The sequence below is a fragment of the Gorilla gorilla genome, chromosome 19 (assembly GCF_029281585.2).
Source record: "Gorilla gorilla gorilla isolate KB3781 chromosome 19, NHGRI_mGorGor1-v2.1_pri, whole genome shotgun sequence".
NCBI lineage: Eukaryota > Metazoa > Chordata > Mammalia > Primates > Hominidae > Gorilla > Gorilla gorilla.
In genome coordinates this window covers 18,751,613-18,779,527 of record NC_073243.2, presented here as the reverse complement: position 1 = coordinate 18,779,527, position 27,915 = coordinate 18,751,613, and the positions used below count along the sequence as shown (strand labels likewise).

The 27,915-nt window shown below is 54.0% G+C and overlaps 2 protein-coding genes across 7 annotated transcripts in view; one reads left to right on the top strand and one right to left on the bottom strand.

Moving 5' to 3' along the window:
• Positions 1-862: 862 nt before the first annotated feature.
• On the bottom strand, positions 863-25,767 carry CTNS (cystinosin, lysosomal cystine transporter). 3 transcript variants are annotated; one of them, XM_019013388.3, is made up of 12 exons: positions 25,367-25,767; positions 24,882-25,091; positions 21,932-22,011; positions 14,699-14,777; positions 13,288-13,372; positions 7,109-7,212; positions 6,871-7,002; positions 5,839-5,938; positions 5,626-5,745; positions 4,246-4,416; positions 2,442-2,559; positions 863-2,181 (listed from the first exon to the last, which is right to left on the bottom strand). In XM_019013388.3, exons 3-12 carry the CDS (start codon positions 21,990-21,992, stop codon positions 2,048-2,050), a joined length of 1,104 nt encoding a protein of 367 aa, XP_018868933.2. In that variant the 5' UTR covers positions 21,993-22,011; positions 24,882-25,091; positions 25,367-25,767; the 3' UTR covers positions 863-2,047. The 3 variants fall into 3 exon arrangements, with proteins under 3 accessions (XP_018868933.2, XP_063556590.1, XP_063556589.1); XM_063700520.1 differs by lacking the exon at positions 25,367-25,767 and having other exon boundaries at positions 863-1,800; positions 2,067-2,181; positions 24,882-25,025; XM_063700519.1 differs by lacking the exons at positions 863-2,181; positions 25,367-25,767 and having other exon boundaries at positions 2,212-2,559; positions 24,882-25,025.
• Positions 25,080-27,915, top strand: part of SHPK (sedoheptulokinase) — a 22,072-nt gene continuing 19,236 nt past the window's right edge. For 2 of the 4 annotated variants that reach the window (XM_004058287.5, XM_055367158.2), the window contains exon 1: positions 25,714-26,147. In XM_004058287.5, the coding sequence (XP_004058335.2) occupies positions 25,980-26,147 (168 nt within the window). In that variant the 5' untranslated portion in view covers positions 25,714-25,979. Of the gene's footprint in view, positions 25,136-25,713; positions 26,148-27,915 lie in introns of those variants that run through there. The other 2 variants (XM_063700517.1, XM_063700518.1) reach the window with 2 other exon arrangements.

Below are 27,915 nucleotides of genomic sequence, written 5' to 3'. Positions count from 1 at the left end.
TACCACCTCTGGGAAGGTGTTAGCACTCCTGGACCTACCTAGCACTGCCAAATCAGATTTTAAAGAAAAGTCAATAATTTTTTTTTTTTTTTTGAGATGGAGTTTCGTTCTTGTTGCCCAGGCTGGAGTGCAATGGCGTGATCTTGGCTCACTGCAACCTCCGCCTCCTGGGTTCAAGTAATTCTCCTGCCTCAGCCAACCAAGTAGCTGGGATTACAGGTGCCCGCCACCATGCCCAGCTAATTTTTGTATCTTTAGTAGAGATGGGGTTTTGCAATGTTGGCTAGGCTGGTCTCGAACTCCTGATGTCAGGTGATCCACCTGCCTTGGCCTCCCAAAGTGTTGGGATTACAGGCGTGAGCCACCGCACCCAGCCGGAAAAGTCAATCATTTGAAATCTCTCATTTTTAAAGTAGGGCACCCACTAACACATTTACTGGGTGTTGCAAGTGAAACAGGTCTGTGGACCCCGTCAGGCCAAAGTCTGCTCTGCAGAAACAAGACCTGACATTCTTTGACGTTTGTTACAACAAGATAGAGGAAGCGTCTGGAGAATAAGACCCCCACTGCCCCCGCTCCCAGTGCTGGTGTGCCCTTCAGAACCTCATCCACCCCGGCTCACATCCAGATTGAGTGGCGTGCCCTGGTAACCGTGAAGACACGGAGCCTGGGAGACTGACCTGGCCCTGGGCGGGTAGGCGTCTCGCGCTACCCAGGAGGGCTCCCCAGTGAAGTGTGGGGTCAGCACGCAGCGCTCTCGGGTCAGTGACCTTCACAACCTTATGCGCTTCCTTCCACGAGGGGAGCAGGGCACCTGGCTCTGAAGGCCAGCACACCTGCCTTCTGTATCGAGCACACAGAGTGCAGAAAGGAAGCGAGTAGGTTTTAATTCAAGATACAGGCCCCTCGCGTTGATCTCGTAGAAGGAAACTCAGTGGACTGACAAGCTAAAGTCATGTATGAGGCACGTCCTGGGACCCCCCCCCCCCCCCCCCGCCTCCTGCCATAGGAAGGACGACAGCTTCGGGCAGAGGGAAGGAGGTTTGAGATCGGGGTTGGGCCCATACAGATTGTGTGAGGTGGTCTCAAGTACAAATACTTATCTGAGGCTCCTGAACAGGCCAGAAATTGGTGAGTCTCAAGTAGGTGTCTGGGGAAAGAGAGAGAAGGGGCCTGCCCTCGCTCCAGGGGAGCTGGTCGCCGTTTGGCAGGCCTAACAGACCTCTAAGGCACAGACTGGTAGCAGGAGAGAGCTATGTCCTGTACTCCAGATGCTGGGTAAGGAGCAGCTGGATGTGCTCAGATGGGGCTCATCTGAGAAGGTGGAGGTAGGAGAGAGGGCAGAAGAGAGTAAGCCACTTCCAAACGTCCCTCCAAGAAATCTGAAAGGAGTTACTATGCTGATGTGCTGGGCATGAGTCCAATTCAGAACCAATCTGGTGGGCCCCTCACGGCTCAGAAATACTCTGGGTAGGGCCAGCTGTTACTGCAGTCGCGGACGCTGAGTTATGTACAGAGTACGTCAGGAAAGTGGCCTTCAGAGAAAGAGCCCCACGGCCTAACCCCAAAGTCCTAGCCCCTCCACCAGCACCTCTGAGTTCACTGGCCACGGCACCGGGCTGCTTGGTCTCTGGGAACGCAGCGGTGGCAGCAAAGTGCCCTTGGCTCACCCGGCTGCAAGGTCAGCCCTTCAAGCTGCTTGCAGAAACGCTGGTAGTTTGGGGCAAGGCCTTCGGCTGCAAGCTCGGTGCCCAGTCCTGCCTGAGACGGCTGCCAGAGCCTGTGCGCGCTGCCTGAAGCCTTAAAGGAAAGAGATGGCGGCGTCAAGGCGACGGTGCCACGTGCCTGGCCGGGGAGGCCCAGGAGGGGCCTGGACGAAGGCAGGCTATTGAATGGCCTCTGGCCCCAGGAGCAGAGTGCTCTCCTCTGTCTGCACACTGAGCCAGCCCTGCGTGCCAGGGCCCAACCGCTTCTCCGGCCTTCGCTGGGTGAGGCCTTCCCCAGCAGGGCACGAGGCCAGGGGCTGGGTACACTGGGTCCCTGGGTGCTAGTTCAGCTGGTCATACCCCGGTCTCTTTCTGTACAAACAGAAGTGCTGGATGAAGAAGACGACGTCGAAGACGATGGAGAAGACCCCGAGTCCAAACTTGGTTGGGTCTCCGAAGATCAGCGTCCACTGGTCTGTTAGCAGCCGGGGGACAGAAGCCGGTGTTAGGTTGGCAGCTCCTGAGGCAGCTGGAGCATGTGGGGTGGTGGGCGGTGGGGGTCCCAGAAAACCACAAAGCCTCCATCTACGAAGGCCCCTAGGTGGGTCTCTCCTTGGGGGCTGGATTGGCTTGGATCCCAGGTGGGGGTGGAGCCCTGGCTGGAAGGTCCCGGGAAGGCTGGCCCCGCCCGATGCCCCAGCCGCAGGGTGGCCAGCAGCCCGCTGGCTGACTCACCGTTGTTGTAGGACTGGAGAAACATCTGCAGGAGGCTGAAGCTGCCCCCGGTGAAGTCCAGGAGCACGTTGCCAATGCTCCAGCCCTCAGTGCTTTTGTAGTAAAAGTTCATGTAGGCCTGGGCCAGACAGACGGACAGACAGACGGAGGGCGGTGAGGGCTGGGCGGCTGCCTCACGCGCCTCGTGACTGCCCCTCCAAACAAGAGGGGTTCTCATTCCTCCCACTGGGGCCTTGCCTCCAAGGGACACGGTGACCTTTGGGCTATGACAGGCCCCAGCCAAGGAACAGTTTGGGTGGTCCTGGGGGTAGGCGTCTCATCTGCATGTACAGCAAGCAAAGGCCCCCACCCCCACACCTCACAACTCCAGCAGAGGCGGGGCCGATGCGGCCTTCCCCGTCTCCTCCACATCCCTGGGGCCAAGGCCCTGTGCTAGTTTCCCTGTAGCTATGATTCTTCTTCTCACCTCCAGGCAAGGCTGTCCCCAAACTCAGCCTGGACTTCATGTGCTTAGGGACTGGTGGGAGTGGGACTTCTGGTTTGGAATCCCGGCTCCATCACCGGAGCCTGCTGTCTTGGGCAAGTGACAGTTCTCCTAGCCTTGGTTTCCCCATCTGTAGAGCGGGGTTAACGCCCCCCACAGGCCTGGCCGGGGCTTCCTGGGTCTGGGGTGGGGGGGCGCGGGTCTGCGGGGATGCGCCCCAGTCTGACTGCCTGTGCCCCACGTCCTCCCATGCTGCAGAGCCCTGTGGGTCCTCTGACTGCTGTGACCTTTCCTTCCCCCCGTGAGGGAGGTCCTGGCCTCTCTGGTGGCCTCCCAGTGAGTCTCCAGTCGGTCCCTATCTGTGTCCTGGCTCACCCTCTTCCGTACTTGCTGCTGCCCCTCCAGCCCTGGACAGTTCCAAACGTCTCCAACCTGGGCTTCTGCATCCCTGGTTTCTTGGCCCCAAGCCCTCCCACCCTCAGGGACTGGGGCCCACTTCCCCAAACCTTCCCCTCCTCGGAAGCCCCCCCCAGCTCCCGGGACCTGACCCCAGCTTCCCAGCTTCAACATGCTCAACACTGTTCAATGAGCCACGTCCCCTCACTGCTTCCCTGTGTCCCACCCCAGCCTCTGTGCAGGCTGGCCTGGCCCGGAACGCCCGGGCTCCTTGGCCACAGAACTTAGTCCTGCTCAGCCTAAGAGTCCAGTCCTGCCTCCCAGTCAGAACGCTGGCCCTCCTGAGCTCACAGAACACAAGGCTCCCAGGGCTGGGGACACTGGAACAAGGCTTCTCCCTTTGGGAATGGGGTGAGTTAAATGAGGCCCTAGATCCCCGGGTGCAGCAACTTCAGCCCTGACCCTGTCCCAGGCTGTGGGGCAAGATGTGCTGGACCCTGAGTCCCCGGATCTGAAGAGGACCGGCTATGCTCATAGGACGGGCTGAGCTCTGCGCAGGAAGGGGCTCCCTTCTCCCACGTCACCTCTCCAGAGTCTCCTGCTGTGGAAATGGAGGCAGTGGTGAGGGCAGAGCCAAAGGCATCAGGAAAGGCTGGGGTGTGGAGAAGGGGAACCACCCGCACACCTGATGCTTAGAGGAGCGTGGGGTCCAAGGGGCCTCCGCTAACGATCTATGATTCCAGCCGGGGGAAGAGCGACAGGCTGGCTTCCCCACCGCCCCACTCCCGCTGGGCTCCCGGGCTCCCTGTGGCTTTCCATCCTGTTTCCTCACCCCGGCAGGAGCTGCCCCACCGGAGCAGGGCCTGGGCCATGTAGCTCTCACCTCTCCTGCCACCGGCCATGTGAACAGGGCCCCGGAAGTACCTGTGGAAAATACTTGACCAGCGTGACTGCGAGCTTGATGTAGGAGAAGCAGAAGAGAAACTGCAGCCACGTGGTCACTCCCACTGCAGCCACGATCATGGTGACAAATGCGAAGAGCCACGCGAGCACCAGGAAGCCGATGGCAGGCCAGGACACGCGCTGGCCACCGCGCTGGGGGCGAGAGGAGGGCAGAGATGTGGACCCACACAGAGGCCACGCCGGGCTGAGCAAGGACGGCCCTGGATAGGGCGGGCTTAGAGAGGGGCACAGAGGCTGGACCCTGGCCTTGAAGGAGACCCTGCGAGGCGGGGGCTGCACTGGGGTTGTGGCAGGGGAACATCTGGGCCACAGAAAGCATCACACCTGGGCTGGTGCTGGACATCCCCAGCACCAACCACACCTTCTCATCGCCAGGGCTTCCTGTTCAGGCTGCCTGGACTCTCAAGCTCCATCTGCTTTGTTCCTACTTGGCAGAACTGGGCGCCTCTCAGCACTCACTTGGAGACGTGGGCTCCAAACTCTGGTGGCCTGGTGCCTCTCCCAGCCAGGTACTGACTCGTTCCACGACCCGGCGGCAGCCTGAGGATCTCAGGAATCTGTCCCCTCGCCTTGCCTTTCCCTGAACACGGGCCCAGTGTGGGCCACCTTCACTCTTGCTTCACACCAAAAGCTGAGAAAGCCTAGAAGGTTCATACGGGTGGGGCCAGACAGCCCCCGGCTGGCCTTACAGTGTGAAGGGAACTCCCTGAGAGAAGGGAAAGCAAAGCTGTCATATCAGGGGTCCCCGGACCCAGCCTTGGTGGGGCCCTGCCCTGCCGACACCCATGGCTTCCAGCAACAAAGCTGAATACAGGTGCCTCCGCCTGCACACGGGCCCCCTCCTGACCACTCAGGAGCCTGCCCCTCCTGGCACCCTGAAGCCCAGCTGCACCCGCCTGCTCAGGGTCCCTCTCAAATGCCCCTTGGCCTCTGTGACCTGACCCCTCCAGGAGCCCACCCTGGCCCCTCCCCTCCTCCATAGGAACTTCACTCATCCTTGGAGCCCAACCAAGCGTCTTCCTCCGCCCTCCTCCCTTCTGTGCCCTCCTCCCTCCTCCCTGGCAGGGCTCAGGGCCTTGCGCTCCTCCATGAGCTGTCTGTGCTCCTCTGCGCACGGCTCTCAGCCTGAGTCCAGCCACTGCCTCTCCCTGAGTCCCTCACCCCAGACTTGGGGGGCTCTGAGGGCCTGGACTCATGAGTGTCTTCTATGCCCAGCACAGGACCTGGATGAATGAACACACACCCTTCCTTTCCCAGGCTCTGCCGTGTCTTCTGTCAAAGGTGAGGTGGGGTGGCGGGTGTTGGCTGGGGCGGCCTGTGGGGGGCCAGGGCTGGTCTCACCTCATACAGGCAGCACTGCGCGATGATGATCAGCGTGAGGACAACCGCGTGCAGGCTGAAGAAGACGTCGTTGCTGTTCACGGGGTTCACTCCGTTGGGGTATTTGAGGAGAAACTGCTCCTGTTTGGTGGGTGGGAGAAGCTGGGTGGTGAGGGGCAGCCGGGCCACCACGCCATGTGGGCAGAGATGTAGGGCAGGCAAGGCTGGCTGTACCTTGATGTAGGGCACCCAGAGGAGGCCGATGTTGAATACACTGTAGGCCACGAAGCCCGTCAGGTTCAGAGCCACGAAGTCGAAGCTCAGACCAATGACACTACAGGGGGTGGAGGGACAAGACAGGGCAGGGGGTGAAGACTGGCAGGGGTGGAGGGACAGGGCAGAGGGTGAGGACTGGCGGGGGTGGAGGGGCAGGGCAGGGCGGGGGGTAAAGACTGGCAAGGGGTGGAGGGGCAGGGCAGGGGGTGAGGACTGGCAGGGGTGGAGGGGCATGGCAGGGGGTGAGGGCTGGCGGGGGTGGAAGGGCATGGCAGGGCCAGGGGTGAGGACTGGCACCACCGTGGGGAATGGGAGGGACAGGGCTCCCAGGCCACAGGGAAGGAGGACTCGGCCCTTCTCAAGCAGGGTATTGTCCTTAGGTCCCTCCTGCTACCACCACGGATGCCACCTAATCCCTGCCCTCTCGAAGAGCTACTTCCCTCCTCCCTTCCTCCCCTGCCCAAGATCTCCCTGCCCCTCAAGTCCTGGCTCCAGAGGGGAGTCAGGAGGCCCCCGGAAGAAAGCGTCTCCCTCCCGGCTCTCTGCTTGCCATCCCCCAGGAGGCCCACGTGGCCAGGGTGACTGCAGGACAGCTTGTGTCCTTGCAAGTCAAGGTGGGACAGCTTCGTCCCAAAGACCGAGTCTACAGGACTTGACGCCGCAATCCTCCAGGGTTGGATGGACCCAGCGCAGAGGAGATTCACAATGGACTGCCCTCCCTCCCCCGCCCATTCTCCACTAAACTAAGGAGCCCCTTTTCCCTGTTTTCCTGCTTTCCCAGGGAGGGGCTGAGCTGGGCAAGGGATGAAACGCCCAGCACGGGAATCCGACCCAGGCTCTCCGAGCCTTTGCGTTGAGACAACTTTCTGGAAAGGGCAGGCAGACAGAAGGGTAGAGGGGACGTCGGAAGCTGCGCTATCGGCGGCCTTGCTGGAACGCCCTGCCCCTAGGGGCCCCGAGAGAGCCTGCACATATGGCCCAGGGGGTTACCTTTTCCGCCTCCAATTCATGATCACCTGAGGGTAGAAGGAGATGGACCAGGCCACAAAGTAGATCCAGCCAATCACCTGGTTTATGATGCTAATGGCGCTGCTGCGGATCACGAGAAAGCGTATCCTCGGGCTGGAAAGGAGTTTGGGGACCGGGATGAGCTGAGGCTGGGCTTCTGAAGGAGACTCCCACGTGCCCAGCATGGCCCCCTTCTTGTCACGCCCTGAGGCCAGCCTACCCGGTCTGATTGGAGTGATTTCCATGTAGATAAACAGTAACTTGTCCAACATTTTGAGATGTCACTTGAAAAGAGGAATTTGTCACTCCAGGAGGCACCACAACCTGTTAGGAAGACTGAGATTCAATCCGATGCCATGTACAGTTACTGAGGACCCCGCTGGCATCTAGCTCTATGCAGCACGCTAGGGAACGGAGGGATGCATCACCCGCAGCCTCACCTTCCAAGAGCTTACTAAGCAAAAGGAGAGACGCTGTGCCCACCAGCCAACTTGAACCTCCTGTTCGCCATGCTGCCCAGGCTGGTCTCGAACTCCTGAGCTCAAGCAATCTACCCGCCTCAGCCTCCCAAAGTGCTGGGATTATAGACATGAGCCACCGCGCCTGGCCTGAGTGAGACTTTCCTTTTTTTTTTTTTTTTTTTTGAGACGGAGTCTCGCTCTGTCACCGAGGCTGGAGTGTAGTGGAGTGATCTCGGCTCACTGCAAACTCTGCCTCCCGAGTTCAAGCGGTTCTCCTGCCTTAGGCTCCTGAGTCCCGAGTACCTGGGATTACAGGTGTGCGCCACCATGCCCAGCTAATTTTTGAATTTTTAGTAGAGATGGACTTTCACTATGTTGGCCAGGCTGGTCTCGAACTCCTGACCTCAGGTGATCCGCCCACCTCGGCCTCCCAAAGTGCTGGGATTACAGGCATGAGCCACCACACCTGGCCTGGGTGAGACTTTCTGAGCAGAGCTATGGACTTGTCCTCATGCCCTCCTCTGGCTTATCTCTGAGGGAAGGAGGGATGGCTCTCGTCCTCTCACTGGACTTCTCACCTTGGGCAAGTTATTCAAGCTCTGATGTTTGCTCATCTGTAAAACGAGTTAACAAAAGTGTCTACCCTTCAGGGCTGCCATGAATGACAGGATGTTCAGTGAAAGCTGACAGCACAGAGTCTGGTGCATGGCAAATGGGGCCACTGCTATACTACAACACCATCACTTCCACTTCCATCATCACTGGGCTCCTCCATGTCCACAAAACCATGTGTGCCCTGTGCCAGCCTGGCTGCCAAGTGACAAAGCAGAAGAGGCACATACATGAGGCACTTGGCAAAGAGGGCATTTTCACCCTTGCTGCTCCACAATATTTGGCAAATGCTCTGCTTCAAGAAAAAGTACCTGGAGGCCTGCCTGCAACATCTGATCTCCCAAGCATTCCTGCTGAGACTTTTTTTTTTTTCCCCTAAGATGGAGTTTCACTCTTGTTGCCCAGGCTGGAGTGCAATGGCGCGATCTCAACTCACTGCAAACTCCACCTCCCGGGTTCAAGCGATTCTCTCGCCTCAGCCTCCCGAGTAGCTGGAATTATAGGCGTGTGCCACCACGTCCGGCTAATTTTTGTATTTTTAGTAGAGACGGGGTTTCACCATGTTGGTCAGCCTGGTCTCAAACTCCCAACCTCAAGTGATCCACCCACCTTGGCCTCCCAAAGTGCTGGGATTACAGGTGTGAGCCACCGCACCCAGTGCTTCCCGAGACTCTTAAATCCTGCTGCAGTGATGGAGAGCAGGATGATATCCTTACTGAACCCAGCTGTCTCCCCTGGTCCCCAGCTTCTGTGCTCCCTGGATAATACTCCACCCATATTGCAGGTACTGTGAGGATCTGGCTCATTAGATTGCAGTGGTTTCCTATTATTATATATGTTTTGAGATGGAATCTCACTCTGTTGCCAGTCTGGAATGCAGTGGCATGATCTCGGCTCACTGCAATCTCCACCCCCAGGGTTCAAGTGATTCTCCTGCCTCAGCCTCCCAAGTAGTTGGGATTACAGGTGCCCACAACCATACCCGGCTAATTTTTTGTATTTTTTGTAGAGATGGGGTTTCGCCATGTTGGCCAGGCTGGTCTCGATCTTCTGACCTCAGGTGATCCACCTGCTTCAGCCTCCCAAAGTGGTGGGATTACAGGCGTGAGCCACCGCGCCCGGCCTTTCGAGAGGCAGGTCTTGCTCTGTAGCTCAGGCTGGAGTGCAGTGGTGTGACTATAGCTCACTGATCACTCCAACTCCTGGGCTCAAGAGATCCTCCTGCCTCAGCCTCCTGAGTAGCTGGGACTACAGGCGCTCTACTGCACCCTGCAGTGGCTTCTTAATGAGGACCCTTGAAGCACTGCCTTCTTGTTCTTAGCATCAGAAATCAGGGGCTTTGGCAGGACAACTGAAATGGTATAGCAGCTGCAGCAAAGCCTGGAGTCCAACTTACGGTCCACGTCTCGCAAGGTACATCTTCATAACGTGTGCCCCTCCTAGCTCTTTTATTTTCCTGCCACTCACTTTTTCTTATTTTTAACAGATATTCCTTGCAACATTGCTTGCATATTTGTTAAGTGGCCACTAAATCCCTTCTGGAACTAGGCAGGGAGAAAATCGGTCGATTAACCGATACAAGACAGAATGAAATGATAATCGCTACCTTTCACTGAGTGCTTTCTATGTGCCAGGGACAATCCTAGACATTTTTTATTTTTTTAGATGGAGTTTTGCTCATGTCACCCAGGCTGGAGTGCAATGGCATGATTTCGGCTCACTGCAACCTCTGCCTCCCGGGTTCAAGTGCTTTTCCTGCCTCAGCCTCCTAAGTAGCTGGGATTACAGGTACTTGCCACCACGCTTGGCTAATTTTTGTATTTTTAGTAGAGACTGGGTTTCATCATGTTGGCCAGGCTGGTCTTGAACTCCCAACCTCAGGTGATCTGCCTGCCTCGGCCTCCCGAAGTGCTGGGATTACAGGCATGAGCCACCGTGCCCAGTCAATCCTAGACATTTTATACTTGCTAGTGCTTTTAATCTTCACAAGGCTGTCAAGTAAACATTATTCACTGTACAGCTGCGAATAAGGAGACGGTGCTATATTGGGGTGAAGTGCCTTACCCAAGGCTCACAGGCCTGGCTCCTAGACCACTCCACTCCCATGTTCTAACCAGAGGCTTCCAGCATCATGGGTAGTAGAGGGGAGTGGTGAGAGGTGGGTGGGGAAGGGCCAGTGAGGCAGGAGCCTGAAAAGGTAGGTTGGTGCCCATCAACGCCATCTCACACCAGTGGTTTGACTCTCATTGTTAAAGACTTTTCTTTTCTTTTTTTTTTTTTTGAGACAGGGTCTCATTCTGTCACCCAGGCTGGAGTGCAGTGGCGTGATCTCAGCTCACTGCCACCTCTGCCTCCCGGGTTCAAGTGATTCTCCTGCCTCAGCCTCCTGAGTAGCTGGGATTATAGGCGCACACCACTACCACCTGGCTAATTTTTGTATTTTTAGCAGAGACGGGGTTTCATCATGTTGGCCAGGCTGGTCTTGAACTCCTGACCTCAGGTGATCCGCCCGCCTCAGCCTCCCAAAGTGCTGGGATTACAGATGTCAGCCACCGTGCCCAGCCTCTCACTGTTAAAGACTTTTTAAAAAACTGAACTATGACATATAGGTAGAGAAATACACACATCACAGCTTGAGGAAATGTCTACAGACTGAATGCATCCAGCTCCCAGATGAAGAAATGAAACATTCCCAAGTCCTCGGAACCCCTGCTTGCTTCCTCCAGCCTCCCCTGGCCCCGAGGGTCACTGCTACCCTGACTGACACCATGGATTTGCTGGATCTGTTTGTGCTTCAGGTACAAGGACTCCTACAGCCAAGGCTTGTTTGGTATCTTTTTTGATTTTAAAAAGAGGACACTTTGGCCAGGCGTGGTGGCTCCTGTAATCCCAGCACTTTGGGAGGCCGAGGTGGGCGGATCACCTGAGGCCAGGAGTTCAAGACCAGCCTGGCAAACATGGTGAAACCCCATCTCTACTAAAAACACAAAAATTAGCCGGGTGTGGTGGTGTGTGCCTGTAATCCCAGCTACTCGGGAGGCTGGGGCAGGATAATTGATTAAACTTGGGAGATGGAGGTTGCGGTGAGCTGAGATTGCGCCATTGCACTCCAGCATGGGCTACAAAGTGAGACTCTGTCTCAATCAATCAATGGCCAGGCCAGTGGCTCACACCTGTAATCCCAGCACTTTAGGAGGTCGTGGTGGGTGGATCACCTCAGGTCAGGAGTTCAAGACCAGCCTAGTCAACATGGTGAAACCCCATCTCTACCAAAAATACAAAAATTAGCTGGGCCTGGTGGTGGGCGCGTATAATCCCAGCTACTTGGGAGGCTGAGGCAGGAGAATCGCTTGAACCCAGGAGGCGGAGGTTGCAGGGAGCTGAGATTGCGCCACTTTACTCCAACCTGGGCGACAGAGTGAAGCTCTGTCTCTAAACAAATAAATAAAATAAAAAATAAATGAATACATAAAAATAAAAAGATGACACTTTGACTTAGATGTTTGGCCCTAAACGAAGCAATCAGCATCTGTTCCTCCCAGAGTCAGAATTTAATCTGCGGATCAGAGGGCTGTGCTGTTGGAACCCACCGGCTCTGCATGCTGGCCTCACACCCTGGGCAAGAGGGGAGGTGTGGGAAATGGCACTAACAAGGTGCTCACCAGCGGGGAGAGCTCCCTCTCATGCGGGGTCCTCTTAGCTGGACACTCCGAGATCCCCTCTCAGCAATGCTGTTATTTTTAGACATTTTATTTTTATTTTTAATTTTTTAGAGACAGAGTCTTGCTCCAACACTCAGGCTGGAGGGCAGTGGTACAGTCATGGCTCACTGCAGCCTTGAGTTCCTGGGCTCAAGTGATTCTCCTGCCTCAGCCTCCCAAGTAGCTGGGATTACAGGTGCACATCTCTGCAGCCAGAGATGCTATATTTTTCAGATCACAGGTTCCCACATGCTGGAGACTGATCGTGTTTCACTCCTGTTTGCTTCCTAGGGGGCTCAGAGCTGATTTGCAGCCCATCTCGATGTGCCTCATGGCTACTGATCTCATCCCTGCGTTCTTGTCCTCCTGCTTCCACCAGCTTTATTAAGGTATCATTGACAAATAAAAAGTGTATATATTTGCAGTATATAACGTGATGCTTTGATGTATGCATACATTGTGAAATGACTAAATCAAGCTAATTAATATCCATCATCTCATATACTTATCTTTTTTTTGTTGTTGTTACGAACGTGAGTAGCTAGGACTATAGGTGCGAACCACTGCACCCAGCTGTGGTGGGAACATTTAGGATCTAATCTCTTAGCAGTTTTTAGGCGTGCAGTAATACATGATTATTAACTATATCGCCTTGTTGTACAATAGCTCTCCAGAAGTTATGCGCCCTGAGTGACTTGCGTTCATCTTGTTATTTAAACCCTTATTTACCACCTCCTCTATGGATGCTTTTTATCTAATTGAATAGCAACTGGCTCAAATTCTCAGTAAGGTGGAAGCAGGGTACACACAAATAGATTCAAGCATAAAGCTATGGGTAATGATCGCTGTTAGATCACATGGCCTCTGGCACTGGTTTTTGGAAATGACACCCAACCAATGGTGTCTCAGAATGAGGCTTCACAAACCTTAATGTGGACTCAGACCATTTGGGGATCTTGCTAGTGTGCTGACTTTGAATCAGTAGGTTTGGGATGGAGCCTGAGATGCTGTGTTCCTAAGGAAGCCCAATTCTCTGGTCCTTGAATGCCCTTTGAGCAGCCAGGCCTTAGAAAATTGTAAGAACTTTTTTTTTTTTTTTTTTTTTGAGAAGGAGTCTCACTCTGTCGCCCAGGCTGGAGTGCAGTGGGGCCATCTAGGCTCACCCCAACCTCCGCCTCCTGGGTTCAAGTGATCCTCCTGCCTCAGCCTCCCAAGTGGCTTGGATTACAGGTGCATGCCACCACGACTGGCTAATTTTTGTATTTACTTTAGTAGAGATGGGGTTTCACCATGTTGACCAGGCTGGTCTCGAACTTCCTACCTCAGGTGACCCGCCCACCTTGGCCTCCCAGAGTGCTGGGATTACAGGCGTGAGCCACCACTCCCGGTAAGAACGTTTACATTCCCGGAACCATTTTTGCCTCAGGTTCCTCACTATCACCTTCTTAATTCCATCTAATGGCATGTGATACTCATCCCCAAAAGAGACCAACAAAGCCAAAATCACAGATTTCTAGGTTGATGGAACAGGGGCCGCCTAGGAGACCTGTTTCCACCAGCTCTTAATTCAAATGTGTTCTGTTACCTAGCATTTCCCTACCCATCCATTAAGATTGGTTACTTACTTCATCGGGGAGCTCAAGGATAGTAATATTTTTGGAACGAAATGTGATTTCAAAAGTGATCACCAGGGTTGCATTTAATGGTGGCCTGTGGAGGACAAGAGTCTAATTACTGCTGAGAAGCTGGACACAGTGAGATCTCAACCAACCCTCTGGATTTCACATCTGGCCTTCAACTCTCAAGCAGTTAGGCTTAGGAAATGCTATGTGCTCCACCCTGATGGGTGGCCAGGTGGAAACCGTGCTCCCGTAGGCCTTCCTGTCTTAATCAGGAGACCAGGTGTCTGTCCCTTCAGGGTAGGGTGAGAACAGAGAAGAAAGCAAAGTGGGTGTGAATGACAAATGAGGCATCTGGAGGCCCAGGACTGTGGCTCCCTGCTCCGGTGGGAAAGGCTTCCCAGAGAGTCGGGTCTGAGTGGGGCCTTGTGTGAGGGCCAGCATTTGACTGAAGGAGGAGAGGGTTCAGGCAGGGAATGAGGAGGGAGCAGTCCAGACTTGGAAAGCTGGGAGAGGCATCTGACGGGAGAAGGCAGATGTGCTGGCTGGAAGCCGTCTTCTGGGCCCTGGCTCTGGGTTTAGAGGCCTGGAGTTAATCTGAAAGGCAGTGGGAGGCCGCTCCAGGGGCCTGGAGAGTTGTGGTAAGAGATGACTTGTAAGATTTGCAGGGGGAGGGTGTGCACAGACAGAAGGAGCTGGGAGTGGAATGGCAGGCCTGCTAGGGGCCTCGGAACCAAAGCTTTGCTTTCAGGCCAGATCTCGCAGGAGAGGCGAGGAAGGGGGAAAGGCATAAAGAGAGAAGGAGAGGGCTCTAGGTCTTCTTCATCAGGGAATCCTCATGGCTGGGAGGCAAGGGAAGGACAAAGCAGCTAAGAGCAGAGAAGGCAGAGGCAGCCTCCCTGGCACGGACTGGACTAGGTCGCGGCGCTTGTGCCTAAGCCAGCAGATGGCAGCAAGTGAGACTCCCAGACAAGGCCCAGCATGAGCGGCATTCACCCGACGTGGCCACTCCTGCTTCTGAAAGCAACATCAGAAGTGCCAACCAGCAGCTCAGCCCCCTGCCCCTTGACCTTCAGGGCTCTCTTCAAATACTTAGTCTTAGAAAGAATCGCTTTGAAATCTGGCCTCAACACCGGTCACATAGGACTCTTCCCATGCGGGGAAAAGACCCACGTCTCTGGGAGAAGCACCCCTTCCTTCTCCTGCCAGGGAAAGTGAGGACTCAGGGTCGGGGTCAGGCTTTGCGATCCCATCCTGCAGCCCGGGGCTAGCACCATCCCTTTTTCTAGGGCTTGTCTTACAGGTAAGAGGCAAGAATAGCGCATCTGAAATCTGAACAGACTGAGCCAGGGGTCAGCCCTGACCCAGCTGCGGGGCCTGAGCGGAGCTGAGCACAGCGCCAGGCCCGGGGACTTACCACAGGGTGATGCTGACGTTGGTCGAGCTGCCGTTCTCCAGCTTTACGACAGGAGGAACAGTGAGGCTGACGCTTGACTCTGGAAGGACCCAAATCAATGACATGAGGCACTGGGTCAGAGTTCAGGCCTGTGACAGGAAACTGGGCCGAAACCCCTGACATCTGAACTCCTGAGCTCTGACTCTCTGACGAGCCCTATTCTGTGATGGGACTGCAAACACAGGCCCTGGTTAGGTTCCTTCCCCACCTGCTGCCAGAGACAGAGATGGAGGAAAACAGGCCTGAGCAGGAAACGCCGGAGCGTCCTCCTCCCCCTGCGATGACAGGCTCAGAGTCTGCGGCTGAGTTACCCAGAGATTGTTAGAGAACCATGGAACCCAAAAATCATTACAGGGGAATTCCAGCGCGACCTGGGAGCGTAAAAGGCAGCCGTGAACCACCTCTTCAGATGAAAGAACAGGGGTCTCCTCTGTCCATGAAGTCAAAATGGCCCTGAAGAACTGGGCCAGCCCCTTTCCTGCACTCTCAGAGAGACACATGGGCCCAGCTAATGAGTTTCTAACGAGCCCTTTGGGGTCCCTTCCCAACCCAGCTCACCCTGGCACTGGTCCCCTTCCTGGGGCCATCTGCGGGGTAATGGAGGAAGAAGGGTGAATAGTTGTTTCACTCTGAGATTTCTTCTTGGCATTAAGCTGTTAACTCAGAATCAAGTTGACAAACAGGCCCGCCAGATGAGGGAGGAAGCAGGTCTGGGTCTTAGGGTCTTAGAAAACCATCTTGGGGCTGGGCGTGGTGGCTCACGCTTATAAACCTGGCGCTTTGGGAGGCCAAGGCGGGAGGATTGCTTGAGGCCAGGAGCTGGAGATCAGCCTGGGCAACACACAAAGACTCTGTTTCTACAGAATATTTTCTTAAAAAAAGAAAGAAAACTGGGCAGGCGTGGTGGCTCATGCCTGTAATCCCAGCATTTTGGGAGGCCGAGGCAGGTGGATCACGAGGTCAGAGGATCAAGACCATCCTGGCCAACATGGTGAATCCCTGTCTCTACTAAAAATACAAAAAATTAGCTGGGTGTGGTGGCATGCACCTGTAGTCCCAGCTACTTTGGAGGCTGAGGCAGAGAATTGCTTGAACCTGGAAGGCAGAGGTTGCAGTGAGCTGAGATCGCTACTGCATTCCAGCCTGGGCAACAGAGCGAGACTCCATCTCAAAAAAAAAAAAAAAAAAAAAAGAAAGAAAGAAAACCCTCTTGGAAGGCCAACTAGCCCAGAGCACCGGACTGAGTAAGCCTCTCTTTGTGTGCTTCCTGTATTCTTTGTGCAGCCCCGTCCCAGCCTCTGCTCCCAGGGGTGCTGGAAGGCTCATGCCACACCTGCCATCTCACCTCCCCTGCCTGATTGCCTTCAGGGTTACACACAGCCTGGGGGTTATGATCATGACTCTAGGCCAGGCGGGGAAGCAGGTGCATGACTGTGATGAGGGGCGTCTTTGCAACGGCAGAGGCTGCCAGCATGCCCGGTTCCCCGACCCCCAGGCCCAGTTCCCCCCACCCAGACCCTGTCACTCAGACCCCTCAAAGGCAGATGAATTGAGATCTGAAATTTTAGATGCTTGGGTTGGAAGGAAACTTTTTTTTTTTTTTTTGAGACAGAGTCTCGCTTTGTTGCCCAGGCTGGAGTGCAGTGGCATGATCTTTGCTCACTGCAACCTCTGCCTCCTGGGTTCAAGTGATTCTCCTGTCTCAGCCTTCCAAGTAGCTGGAATTATAGGCATGCAGCACCATGTCTGGCTAATTTTTGTATTTTTAGTAGAGATGAAGTTTCACCATGTTGGCCAGGCTGGTCTTGAACTCCTGACATCAGGTGATCCGCCTGCCTTGGCCTTCCAAAGCGCTGGGATTACAGGTGTGAGCCACCATACCTGGCCCGGAAGGAAACTTAAAGTTACCCAATTTGACCTCTGATTCTCCGCCTCAATACTCCTACCTGGTAGTTTCTCTTCCTCTGTAACCTCATCTCCTCTAAGGAGATCACAGCCTGAAGCTTGCCCTGCCAGGCCAGGCTCTGCTACCCAGAGCCTCTCAGACCCTGAGAGCTGCCTTCTCCATGCTCAGCACATGTGAGTGCAGATGGAAGCTCTGTCCCAAGTCCGTAGGTCCCCACAGTCCACAATCTCCAGTCCCCTGCTGGCTGGCTGGGCTCCTCGGAACAGGATGTCCCCTGGCCCTTGCAGAGACCAAGGTGCTCAGAGCGGCAAAAGGCAGTCCCTTCCTTATGTGGAGCCTCAGGGCCTGGAAGCCGCTGTGGCGACTCTGCCCTTCTTTTTCAGGCTCACTGTTCTGAGGTCATTCCGAGGCTTTCTTCTGGGCTTGCACAGCTGGGACTTCCTGTACCACCAGTTCAATTCTGCCTAGAGCTGAGGACCATGCCAGATAAGCAAGTCCCACAACCAGCCACTGCTCAGGACAGGATGCTGAAAGTGATGCTGGGCGGCCAGCCAGACTCTGGATCCCTAGGGCTCTGCCAGAGGTAGTGGAGGTCAAGGTGAGTGGGAGATCTACATGGCTACAGAGCTCCTACAATCTTTGCATATAGGAGGTTGAGGGCCAGGCACAGTGGCTCACACCTGTAATCCTAGCACTTTGGGAGGCCGAGGTAGGTGGATCACCTGAGGTCAGGATTGGGAGACCAGACTGGCCAATATGGCGAAACCCCGTCTCTACCAAAAAGACAAAAAATTAGGCCGGGCGCGGTGGCTCAGGCCTGTAATCCCAGCACTTTGGGAGGCCGAGGCAGGTGGATCACGAGGTCAGGAGATAGAGACCATCCTGGCTAACATAGTGAAACCCTGTCTCTACTAAAAATACAAAAAATTAGCCGGGCGTGATGGCAGGCGCCTGTAATCCCAGCTACTCGGGAGGCTGAGGCAAGAGAATCACTTGAACCCAGGAAGCGGGGGCTGCAGTGAGCTGAGATTGCGCCACTGCTCTCCAGCCTGGGTGACAGAGTGAGACTCCGTCTCAACAAAATAGAATAAAATAAAAAAATAAAATAGGAGTTTGTGAACACTCCAAGAACCAGACCAGAGAATGTTTATTCCCTCCTTCTTTAGCACCACAGAAAACTGAGGTGCTCAGCAACTGAGATATTGGGCTCCAAAGTCACGCAGTTCCATCCTGGCTCTGATACTTCCTAGCTGTGTGACCATGGGTAAGGTACTTACCCTCTCTGAGCCTCCATTTCCTTATCTGTACAATGGGGAGAATACCAAGACCTATCTGAATGAGTCATGATGAAGATAAAATGTAGCAATGCCTGTAACATGTTTTCCACAAAGCCCAGATGCTAAATAATTGTTACTATTATTATCATCACATGAGAACTGCAGGATATTTTTAGCCCAAGGTGGGAGGCAGTTAGGAAGCTGGCCCCCCAAGTCTAAAATCTTTACATTGTATCAGATTTACAAAATGAGTCATGACACCATCCTGAGTTCCTCCTAAAGAGAGTGATCATGGCTCACTGCAGCTTTGACCCCACCAGGCTCAAGCCATCCTCCCACCACTGCCGCCTCTCACCTCAGTAGCTACGAACACAGGCATGCGCCACCACGCCCAGCTAATTAAAAAAAATTTTTTTGGCCGGGTGCGGTGGCTCACGCCTATAATCCCAGCACTTTGGGAGGCTGAGGCGGGCAGATCACTTGAGGTCAGGAGTTTGAGACCAACCTGGCCAACATGGTGAAACTCTGTCTCCACTGAAAATACAAAAATTAGCCGGATGTGGTGGCGCACGTCTACAAACCCAGCTACTTGGGAGGCTGAGGCACTAGAATCGCTTGAACCCGGGAGGCAGAGGTTGCAGTGAACTGAGATCACGCCACATTGCACTCCAGCCTGTGCAACTGAGTAAGAATCCGTTTAAAAAAAAAATTTTTTTTTTGTAGAGATGGGGTCTCACTATGTCGCTCACGCTGGTGTCAAATTCCTGTGCCCAAGTGATCCTCCCTCTTTGGCCTCCCAAAGTGTTGGGATTACAGGTATGAGCCACCATGCTTGGCCAGGTTTTTAAAATTAATTCTTATAGGCCTCTCTCCCACTCTGCACCTACCTAATACCAGCTACTCTGCTATACACCGAGCTCCCATTTTCTAATTATTACAAAAGTGAGAGGTAGGCATTTTTTTTTTTGTTTTTGAGACAGAGTCTTGCTCTGTCGCCCAGGCTGGAGTGCAGTGGCACGATCTCGACTCATTGCAACCTCCGCCTCCTGGGTTCAAGCAATTCTCCTGTCTCAGCCTCCCGAGTAGCTGGGACTATAGGCGCCCGCCACCACGCCCGACTAATTTTTTGTATTTTTGGTAGAGAAGGGGTTTCACCATGTTAGCCAGGATAGTCTCGATCTCCTGACCTTGTGATCCACTCTCCTTGGCCTCCCAAAGGGCTGGGATTACAGGCGTGAGCCAACGCGCCAGGCCGAGGTAGGCATTATTATTCCTATTTTACATTTCAGGAAACTGAGCATTCTAAGAGGAAAGGTTTCTTGCCCACACAGCTTGAAAATGGTGAGGGCGAGATTCAAACTTAGGCCTGTCTAGTCCAAAGCCCAGGTTCTTGCCATGAGGCTGCACTGCCTCAAGATTCCACCCAGAGAAGTCAGAGACAGACAAGTCTGAAGGCCAGTCATCTCATCTGTGGTCCTTCATAATTACTACCCAAAGCAAAGAGAAGAAAGAAACAGCAAGGGCAGAATGAGGTTGGCGATTCAATTCCAGTGACTTGATTTTATGGTGGCTTCCATTCTTCTTTCCTTTTTTCTTTTTGAGATGGGGAATTGCTCTGTCACCCAGGCTGGAGTGCAGTGGCGTGATTTCAGCTCACTGCAACCTCCTGCCTCCCAGGTTCAAGCGATTCTCCTACCTCAGCCTCCTAAGTAGCTGGGCTTACAGGCGCCCGCCACCATGCCCAGCTAATTTTGTATTTTTAGTAGAGACGGGGTTTCACCATGTTGGCCAGGCTGGTCTCGAACTCCTGACCTCAAGAGATCCACCCACCTTGGCCTCCCAAAGTGCTGGGATTACAGGCGTGAACTACAGCACCTGGCCCATTCTTCTTTTCTAATGGCATTCAGGAAAGGAGGCAAAGTGATCTCATGCAGCAGGGATCCTATGCAGGTCCCAGCTTTGTTACTTTCTAGCTGTGTGACTTTGGGGAAGCCTTCTACCCTCTCTGGGCCTGCTTCCCCTCTGGATAACTGGAGTGGTGGTAGCTGGATTTTCTGTTTTTCTCCTAGGGGAGCGTGTTAGCATTACTAATGGGGCTTTAAAGAGTATGTATGAGCGACCGGGCACACACACACACACACACGCCCGGGCACACATACATGTGCACAGACACACACCCAGGCACACACACACACACACACGCATGCCCGGGTACACACACGCACACAGGCCCAGGCAAACACACGCGCGCGCACACTCCCGGGCACACGCACATGCTCCAGCCTCAGTCTTACAAAGTCTGATCCTACAGGGTGGGGACAGGGTTCTGACGTCTGTATTAAGAAACACCAGGTTCCAGGGTCTGAAAGACCTGCCTTTCCCGGAAATTGCTTATCCACAAGGTGTGACTACAAACATTACTGATTGTTTAACAAACCTGGAAGAGATGATCACGTGACCACTGTTTCCTGAGAGATGCAAGAGGCCAGATAACGGCAATGGTGCTAGGCTCTAGGGAAACCTCTGCAGGATTTGTATTGTTTGTCAAGGTTCACTTGAAATGGGAATTTAAGGTATCTGGGCCAGGCACAGGGGCTCATGCCTGTAATCCCAGCACTTTGGGAGGCCGAGGCAGGCGAGCCACGAGGTCAGGAGCTCAAAACCAGCCTGGCCAACATGGTGAAACCCCATCTCTACTAAAAATACAAAAAACTAGCTGGGCGTAGTTGCGGGTGCCTGTAATCCCAGCTACTAGGGAAGCTGAGGCGGGAGAATTGCTTGAACCCGGGAGGTGGAGGTTGCAGTGGGCTGAGATCGTGCCACTGCACACCAGCCCTGGCGACAGAGTGAGACTCTGTCTCAAAAAAAAAAAAAAAAAAAAAAAAAAAAAATATATATATATATATATATATATATATGTATCTGATTTTTGTATTTGACCCAAGAGGCAAGCTGAGGATCAAATGAATGGGCCTGGCACCTTTGAAATGCTAAACATGGCTCTTTATGGAAGGAATTCCAGAGATGTTTTGGGCAGTGGGAGAATTGCTAGAAGGGCACAGGCCTCAAAGAGGCCTGCGCTGAAGGTCAGTCCTCCTACAAGGACGTGTAAACTCCATCCCAGCCTGTGTTCCAACTGACCCCTAGCCCTGCTGGGCTGTTGCACCCTGTTCCTCAGCCCCTCTCTAAGGGACAGGTTTTCTCATCTTACAAGGGGATGCTGGGCAGACTCCTCAGGTGATCTGTGCCTGGCAGAACCGGGTACAACAGGGTGGCCACCTCTTCTGCTTCCCCAGTGTTTCCCAGGACTCAAGACTCTCTCTGTGAGGTCCGTAGGGCAGAGGCATAAGCCATTCTTCTTTTTTTTTCTTTTAAAGTCAGGGTCTCAACTCTGTTGCCCAGGCCGGAGTGCAGTAGTGTGATCATAACTCACTGTAGCCTTGACCTCCTGGGCTCAGGCGATCTTCCTGCCTCAGCCTCCCAAGTAGCTAGGACTATAGGCACGAACCACTGCATATGGCTAATTTTTAAAAATTATTTTTTAGTAGACATGGGGTTTCACTACGTTGCCCAGGTTGGTCTCAAACTCCTGGCCTCAAGAGATCTTCCTGCCTCGGCCTCCCAAAGCTCTGGAATTATAGGCGTGAGCCACTGCTCCAGCCTGAGCCAGTCTTTAAGATATTATCCCAGGTTGCTGGGGCTCTACCGTTTGACTTTGAGAATCAGCTGCATAGTCTGACTTTAAGAACCAACTGTTCACTTTGATACAGAAAGGTACAGAGATACCAGGGCAGAGGGCCAATTATATGTGGAACTATCTGGCTCTTTGCCGAACACCTGGATCCCAGACCTGGGTCTGCTCCACCACCCCAGTGGCCACATGGCCAAGAGGCAGACAGAGACATGTGGTCTGAATGATTCTAAACCCTTGGCAACAAACAGATCAGATTACTCCTTCCTCTAGCCACCATTTCCCTCTTTACAAAGTTGACGTGTCATTTCTAAACTTACCACATTTCTCTACGAGCTTCAGGGGAAAAAGGATAAAAATAGTCAGCCAATTCCTTATCATGTTTCTCGATTTCTCAGAACTAGGAAGAAAAACAGCAAGAGAGAAGTTCAGGGGAATGTTGAATCAGCTCAGCTCCCTGTAGACAATCTGCCCTCTGGAGCATGGATGGCTCATAAAGGACTGCCACCTGACAGCTCTGACCTCAGGGCTTTGCATCACAGCCTCAGAGGGACACCCTAGAGAGGACTTATCTTTATTTGATATACAGGGGAAATGGGCTCCGAGCAGACAAATGGGTTGTGTAAAGTGCCCCCCTGAGGAAGTGAACAAAGACCAGAATTTTTCCCTCTTCAACTGCTTTTTGCAAAAACTTAGTTAGCAGAAAGAAAGAATGCAATTTTACTGGCTTGAGATTCTTTTTCTCCAAAAGTTGTTAAAACTGTGGTCAGATATTTGACATTGTGAACCTATAAACCTCAAGGAAATTAATTTCCTTTCCTGTCCTGGGATGAGTCTAAGGGCTGATGACACCAACTGACCCTTAAGACTTAAAAAAACATTTTTTTTAAAATATACATATTTAAATTTTTTTTTTTTTTTAGACAGAGTCTTGCTCTGTTGCCCAGGCTGGAGTGCAGTGGTGCGAACTCAGTTCACTGAAACCTCCAACCCCTGGGTTCAAGCAATTCTTGTGCCTCAGCCTCCCGAGTAGCTGGGATTACAGGTGCCCCCCACCATGCCCAGCTAACTTTTGTATTTTTAGTAGAGATGGGGTTTCACCATGTTGGCCAGGCTGGTCTCAAACTCCTGACCTCGAGTGATCCGCCCGCCTCAGCCTCCCAAAGTGCTAGGGTTACATGTGTGAGCCACCATGCCTGTCAAGACTTTATTTGACAAGTGTCACCATTCCAGGACTGGCTGGGGTCATTCACAAGGAGGACTCGGGGAGGGATGAGCCCCAGAGCAACTCCTTGGTTTAGTGTGGAAGATGGGGAGCTGCATTCCTGTAAACCCAACACACAGCAGGTGAACAGTGGGTCAAGAGCAGGCAGGCCGGCATGGATTTCTGTAGCTTGGTCTCTGTGCTGCCTCAGTACACAGTCTCGCGGGCCTCCTGCAAACTGTGGGGAGCTCTGGGTAAGGTCTGTGTGGAGACATCCCTGTTCCCACTCTGATTTCAGTTTCCCCAAGGCCTCCAGCATCTCCGGACATCTCCCTTACACACTCCTCAAGAAGTCTCCCTGGCTGCTCCAGCTGTCTGACCTCTGTTGGCCCGTCTCCTCCAGGGTTCTCTCTTTGCCTGCTGCAGGTCTGCCTCATCTGAGACCCTTCTCACCGGCCGGGAATGACCCCGTACCCACTCTCTGGCCTCCTCTAGGGGCCTTGCTCTTGGCACTGAACCCCTGTGCTCTGTCCCCTGACCTTGGAGGAATTGCCCTCCTGCGTGTATGGAATGACCACAGGCCTCCCTCTCACTCTTGCTGCTCTCCGCTCCTCACACCTGCCCTGTGGCCTCAAGTTCAGGATTCAGTTTGTTGCCCAGGACAGAGTCTGGTTTTTCTCCAGCAATTAGATGCAGAATCAGGCCTAACCAGCTTCTCAAACTCACAGACTTGGTCAGCAAACATTTCCAAGCCTCAAAGGCTGAGACCCCTGGAGGAATGATGCCAGCAGAGACAAAACGACATTGAGAGGTAAGTCAATTAAAATGTTAAAAAACATCAGATTAGGCTGAGCGCAGTGGCTCGTGCGTGTAATTCCAGCACTTTGGGAGGCCAAGGCGGTTGGATCACTTGAAGTCAGGAGTTCGAGACCAGCCTGGCCAACATGGTGAATCCCCGTCTCTACTAAAAATACAAAAATTAGCCAGGCGTGGTGGCATGTGCCTCTAGTCCCAGCTACTCAGGAGGCTGAGGCAGGAGAATCGCTTGAACCCGGGAGATGGAGATTGCAGTGAGCCGAGATTGCACCATTGCACTCCAGCCTGGGTGATAAGAGTGAAACTCCTTCTCAAATTAAAAAAAAAAAAAAAAAAATTGATAATTACATACAACTAGTGGCTTGTGAAAGCTACAAGATAGAAATGAAGTATCTCCTGACAATGGGCTCTGTCTGGCGTGCCCTTCCTATGTAAGTTCTAACTATTGTCCAGGCCTCATTCAGATGTCACATGTTTCAAGAAGGCTCCTCACCCATTCAGTCCCTTCCCAGGAGCAACCTGGGGCTAGGGGTCTAGTGTGGCAGCTCCTGTCTGCCAGGTATGAGTTGGTCCTGTCCTCTGTTCTACGACCTGGAACTCCCTGGGTCTCCTGCTTTTGGAGAGGGTACACAAATAGTGGCAAGGGCTGTGTGCACTGGAGACAGGCTTGACCTATTTATTACTTATGTGACCTTGTGGTGCCAAACAGGGACGGTGGTAACTACCTCACAGGACTTAAATGAGGAGATGTAAAGCACGCATTGTCAAGTGGGACTAAAATTGGCTGGGGGTAGGCTGGGCGTGGTGGCTCACGCCTGTCATCCCAGCACTTTGGGAGGCCGAGGTGAGCGCATCACCTGAGGTCAGGAGTTCGAGACCAGCCTGGCCAACATGGTGAATCCCCATCTCTACTAAAAATACAAAAATGAGCTGGGCATGGTGGCTCAGGCCTGTAGTCCCAGCTACTCGGAAGGCTGAGGTAGGAGAATCGCTTGAACCCCGGAGGCGGAGGTTGCAGTGAGCCGAGATCGCGCCACTGCACTCCAGCCTGGGTGACAGAGGCTGCAGACTCCATCTCAAAAAAAAAAAAAAAAAAAAAAAATTGGCTTGGGGTGGTAGTGAAGAAATCTAGCTATTACAATGGTTTGTGGCCACATAAACAAATACATAGCGTACTAGTGGTATTAAATTTTATGGGAGGGGGTGGGTAGGAATAACGAGGTTGAGAAACAAGGATATAAAGTGGTTACCTCCGTTGCTTAGGGCGCCTAGCGAGCTCTCACAAAACACAGTAATCCTCAATGTTACTGGAAGAGGCAGAGCTCAGGAGTCCTCCCTTCGCCCAGTGTGAAAACCCGGAGGGGAGGATGGGGTCTCGTGCTGCTCAGTCCCCCGGAGCCCCGCACTCCGCACGTCAACCGGCGCTCTCGCAAAGGTTCTCTCAGCGTCTCCAAAGCAATCTGCAAATTCCCCAACCCAGACCCAGGCGGCAACTGAGCAGAAGGTAAGGGGCTGGGAACGGCACCCACCCCGGCAGCCCGCTGTCCGTGCCTCGGCTGACCACCGCTCGGGCCCTTCCACCCGGGGGTTGTCCCGTGTCGCGAGGCCAGCACTGGTGGCGGGGAAAGGAGCCCGCTGCGGCTGAGGGCGCTGGACCCCCGGCAGGCTGCCCCGCTGACCTGCTGTGCCTCAAGGGGCCCGCCTGGGAAACAGGGGAGGCCGCGCCCGTTCTCACCTGAGCCCCCCCAGGCTCGAGGAACCGCCCTCACGGGACGCATGAGCCTCGCCAGGTGCCGGTCAGGAATGCACTGCGTTCCCCGGCCCGGCTAGACTTTGGGAGAGGCGGGTCCGCTGTCACCTGACCTCCGCCACCTGACTCGTGGGGCCGGATCTCGGCGAGATGAGCTCTGGGAGTTGTAGTTTCCGCGCGTCTTAGACGGACAGAGCGCAGCTGGGTCGGGCCGGGGCGCAGGGATCGGGGCTCCGGCGTGAGGGAAGATGAGGTCCGCTGCCAGGGACACAGAGGCTCTTGGAGCCGCCAGCGCCTCCCGGCTCCTTTGGTGAGCGAAGCTCAGACCGCCCTCCACTGGGCGGAAATCAGAGCCCGTGGGGCGGGGCCCCCTTTAGGTCCCGCCTTCCGCCGTCTCTCCGCCTATAGCCGGGGCCCGCCGCGAGGGTTGCGTGGAAGCTCGCCTTCCCCGGCCAGTGGGAAGACGAGAAGCCTCCATGTTGGGTGTGGCTGAAGGATTGGCAGGCGACTCCCCGCCCCTGCCCCGCCCCCCTGGGCGAAGAGCGCGGACTTGTGGGGCCGCTGGCTGCAAACTGGAGCTGCGCGGGTCAGGGAGATAATGGCTGCACGGGCGATCACCCTCGGCATTGACCTGGGCACCACATCTGTGAAGGCAGCTCTGCTGAGGGCCGCGCCCGACGACCCATCCGGGTTCGCAGTGCTGGCAAGCTGTGCCCGCGCTGCGCGGGCAGAGGCGGCAGTCGAGAGCGCGGTGGCCGGGCCCCAGGTGAGTTGGACCCCCGGGGCCGCGCGGCCTCCAGGAGCCTCCTGACCACCCTCTTCCACCCCAGGAGGCCTCCCTGACAGCCCTTCCCGCAATGAAGTCTCTATTCCAGCTTGTCCCCAGCTTCTCCAGGGGCCCGTCTGCCTGCAGCAGCTGTGCTCATGATCCCTTAGGTCTGGTCCCAGAATCCTTCCCACCTGCTGGGACCGATCCCCCTCCGCCCCTTCCCCGACTCTCTGGCTTCCTCTGGGGGCCTTGCGCTTGGCGCTGGATCCCTGTGCTCTCTGTCCCCTGACCTTGGAGGAACTGATCTCTTGTGTGTATGGAATGACCACAGGCCTCCCTTTCACTCTTGCTGCTCTCTGCTCCTCACACCTGCCCTGTGACCTCAAGTTTAGGATTCAGTTTGTTGCCCAGGGCAGAGTCTGGGTTTTCCTCCGGAAATCAGATGTCAAATCAGGCCTAACTGGCTCCTGGCTCATTCCACAGAAGCAGAATGCGGACCAAAAAACCTTTGGTCAGCCGGGCGCGGTGGCTCACGCCTGTAATCCCAGCGCTTTGGGAGGCCGAGGCGGGCGGATCACGAGGTCAGAAGATCAAGACCATTCTGGCTAACACGGTGAAACCCCGTCTGTACTAAAAATACAAAAAATTAGCCGGGCGTGGTGGCGGGCGCCTGTAGTCCCAGCTACTCGGGAGGCTGAGGCAGGAGAGTGGTGTGAACCCAGGAGGCGGAGCTTGCAGTGAGTCGAGATCGCGCCGTTGCACTCCAGCCTGGGTGACAGAGCGAGACTCCGTCTCAAAAAAAAAACAAAAACAAAAACAAAAAACAGAAAACAAAAAACAAACAAAAAAAAGTAGCCAGTGGCGCGTGCCTGTGATGCCAGCTACTCAGGAGGCTGAGGCAAGAAAATCGCTTGAACCGCGGAGACGGAGGTTGCGGTGAGCGGAGATCGTGCCATTGCACTCCAGCCTGGGCAACAAGAGCAAAACTCTGTCTCAGAAAAAAAATTAAAAAAAAGAAACTCTGGTCAGCCAAAGACCCCCAGCCTCAAAGGCCGAGACATCCTGCAGGAAAGACATCTTGAGAGCATATAGACATTTTTTAAAAAGTCTTAAAAATTTGTTTTTAAAAAGGGTGAGGTTGATAAGTATTCACTACAATTACTGGCTTGTGAAAGCTACAAGGTAGAAATGGACAATTTCAGGATCGTGGGCTCTGCTGGAGATGTAGGTGGGTTCAGAAAAGATGTTAATCTTCAGAGCTGGATCCCGTTAATTCCCTAAAAAGGAAAAGTGAACTGTGTTCAGTTAATTGAGGATAGAAATTAATAGCAAGGGGCTTTCTGTGTAACCTCACATGACTTTTTCCTGGGTCTCAGCTTGTTCTCTGAGTTGAAATAGGCAGCCTCTAAGGCCCCTTTCAGCCACAAACCTTGGTTTTCTGAGCCAAGATCCACTCCCAAGAGCTTTCTTTTCTTCTTTCTTTCTTTCTTTTTCTTTCTTTCTTTCTTTTTCTTTCTTTCTTTTTCTTTCTTTCTTTCTTTTTCTTTCCTTCCTTCCTTCTTTCCTTCCTTCCTTCCTTCTTTCCTTTCTTTCCTTTCTCTTTCTTACCAAGTCTCGCTCTGTTGCCCAGGCTGGAGTGCAGTGGCGTGATCTGGGCTTACTGCAACCTCTGCCACCTGGGTTCAAGCGATTCTCCTGCTTCAGCCTCCTGAGTAGCTGGGACTACAGGTGTGAGCCATGGCGCCCAGCTAATTTTTGTATTTTT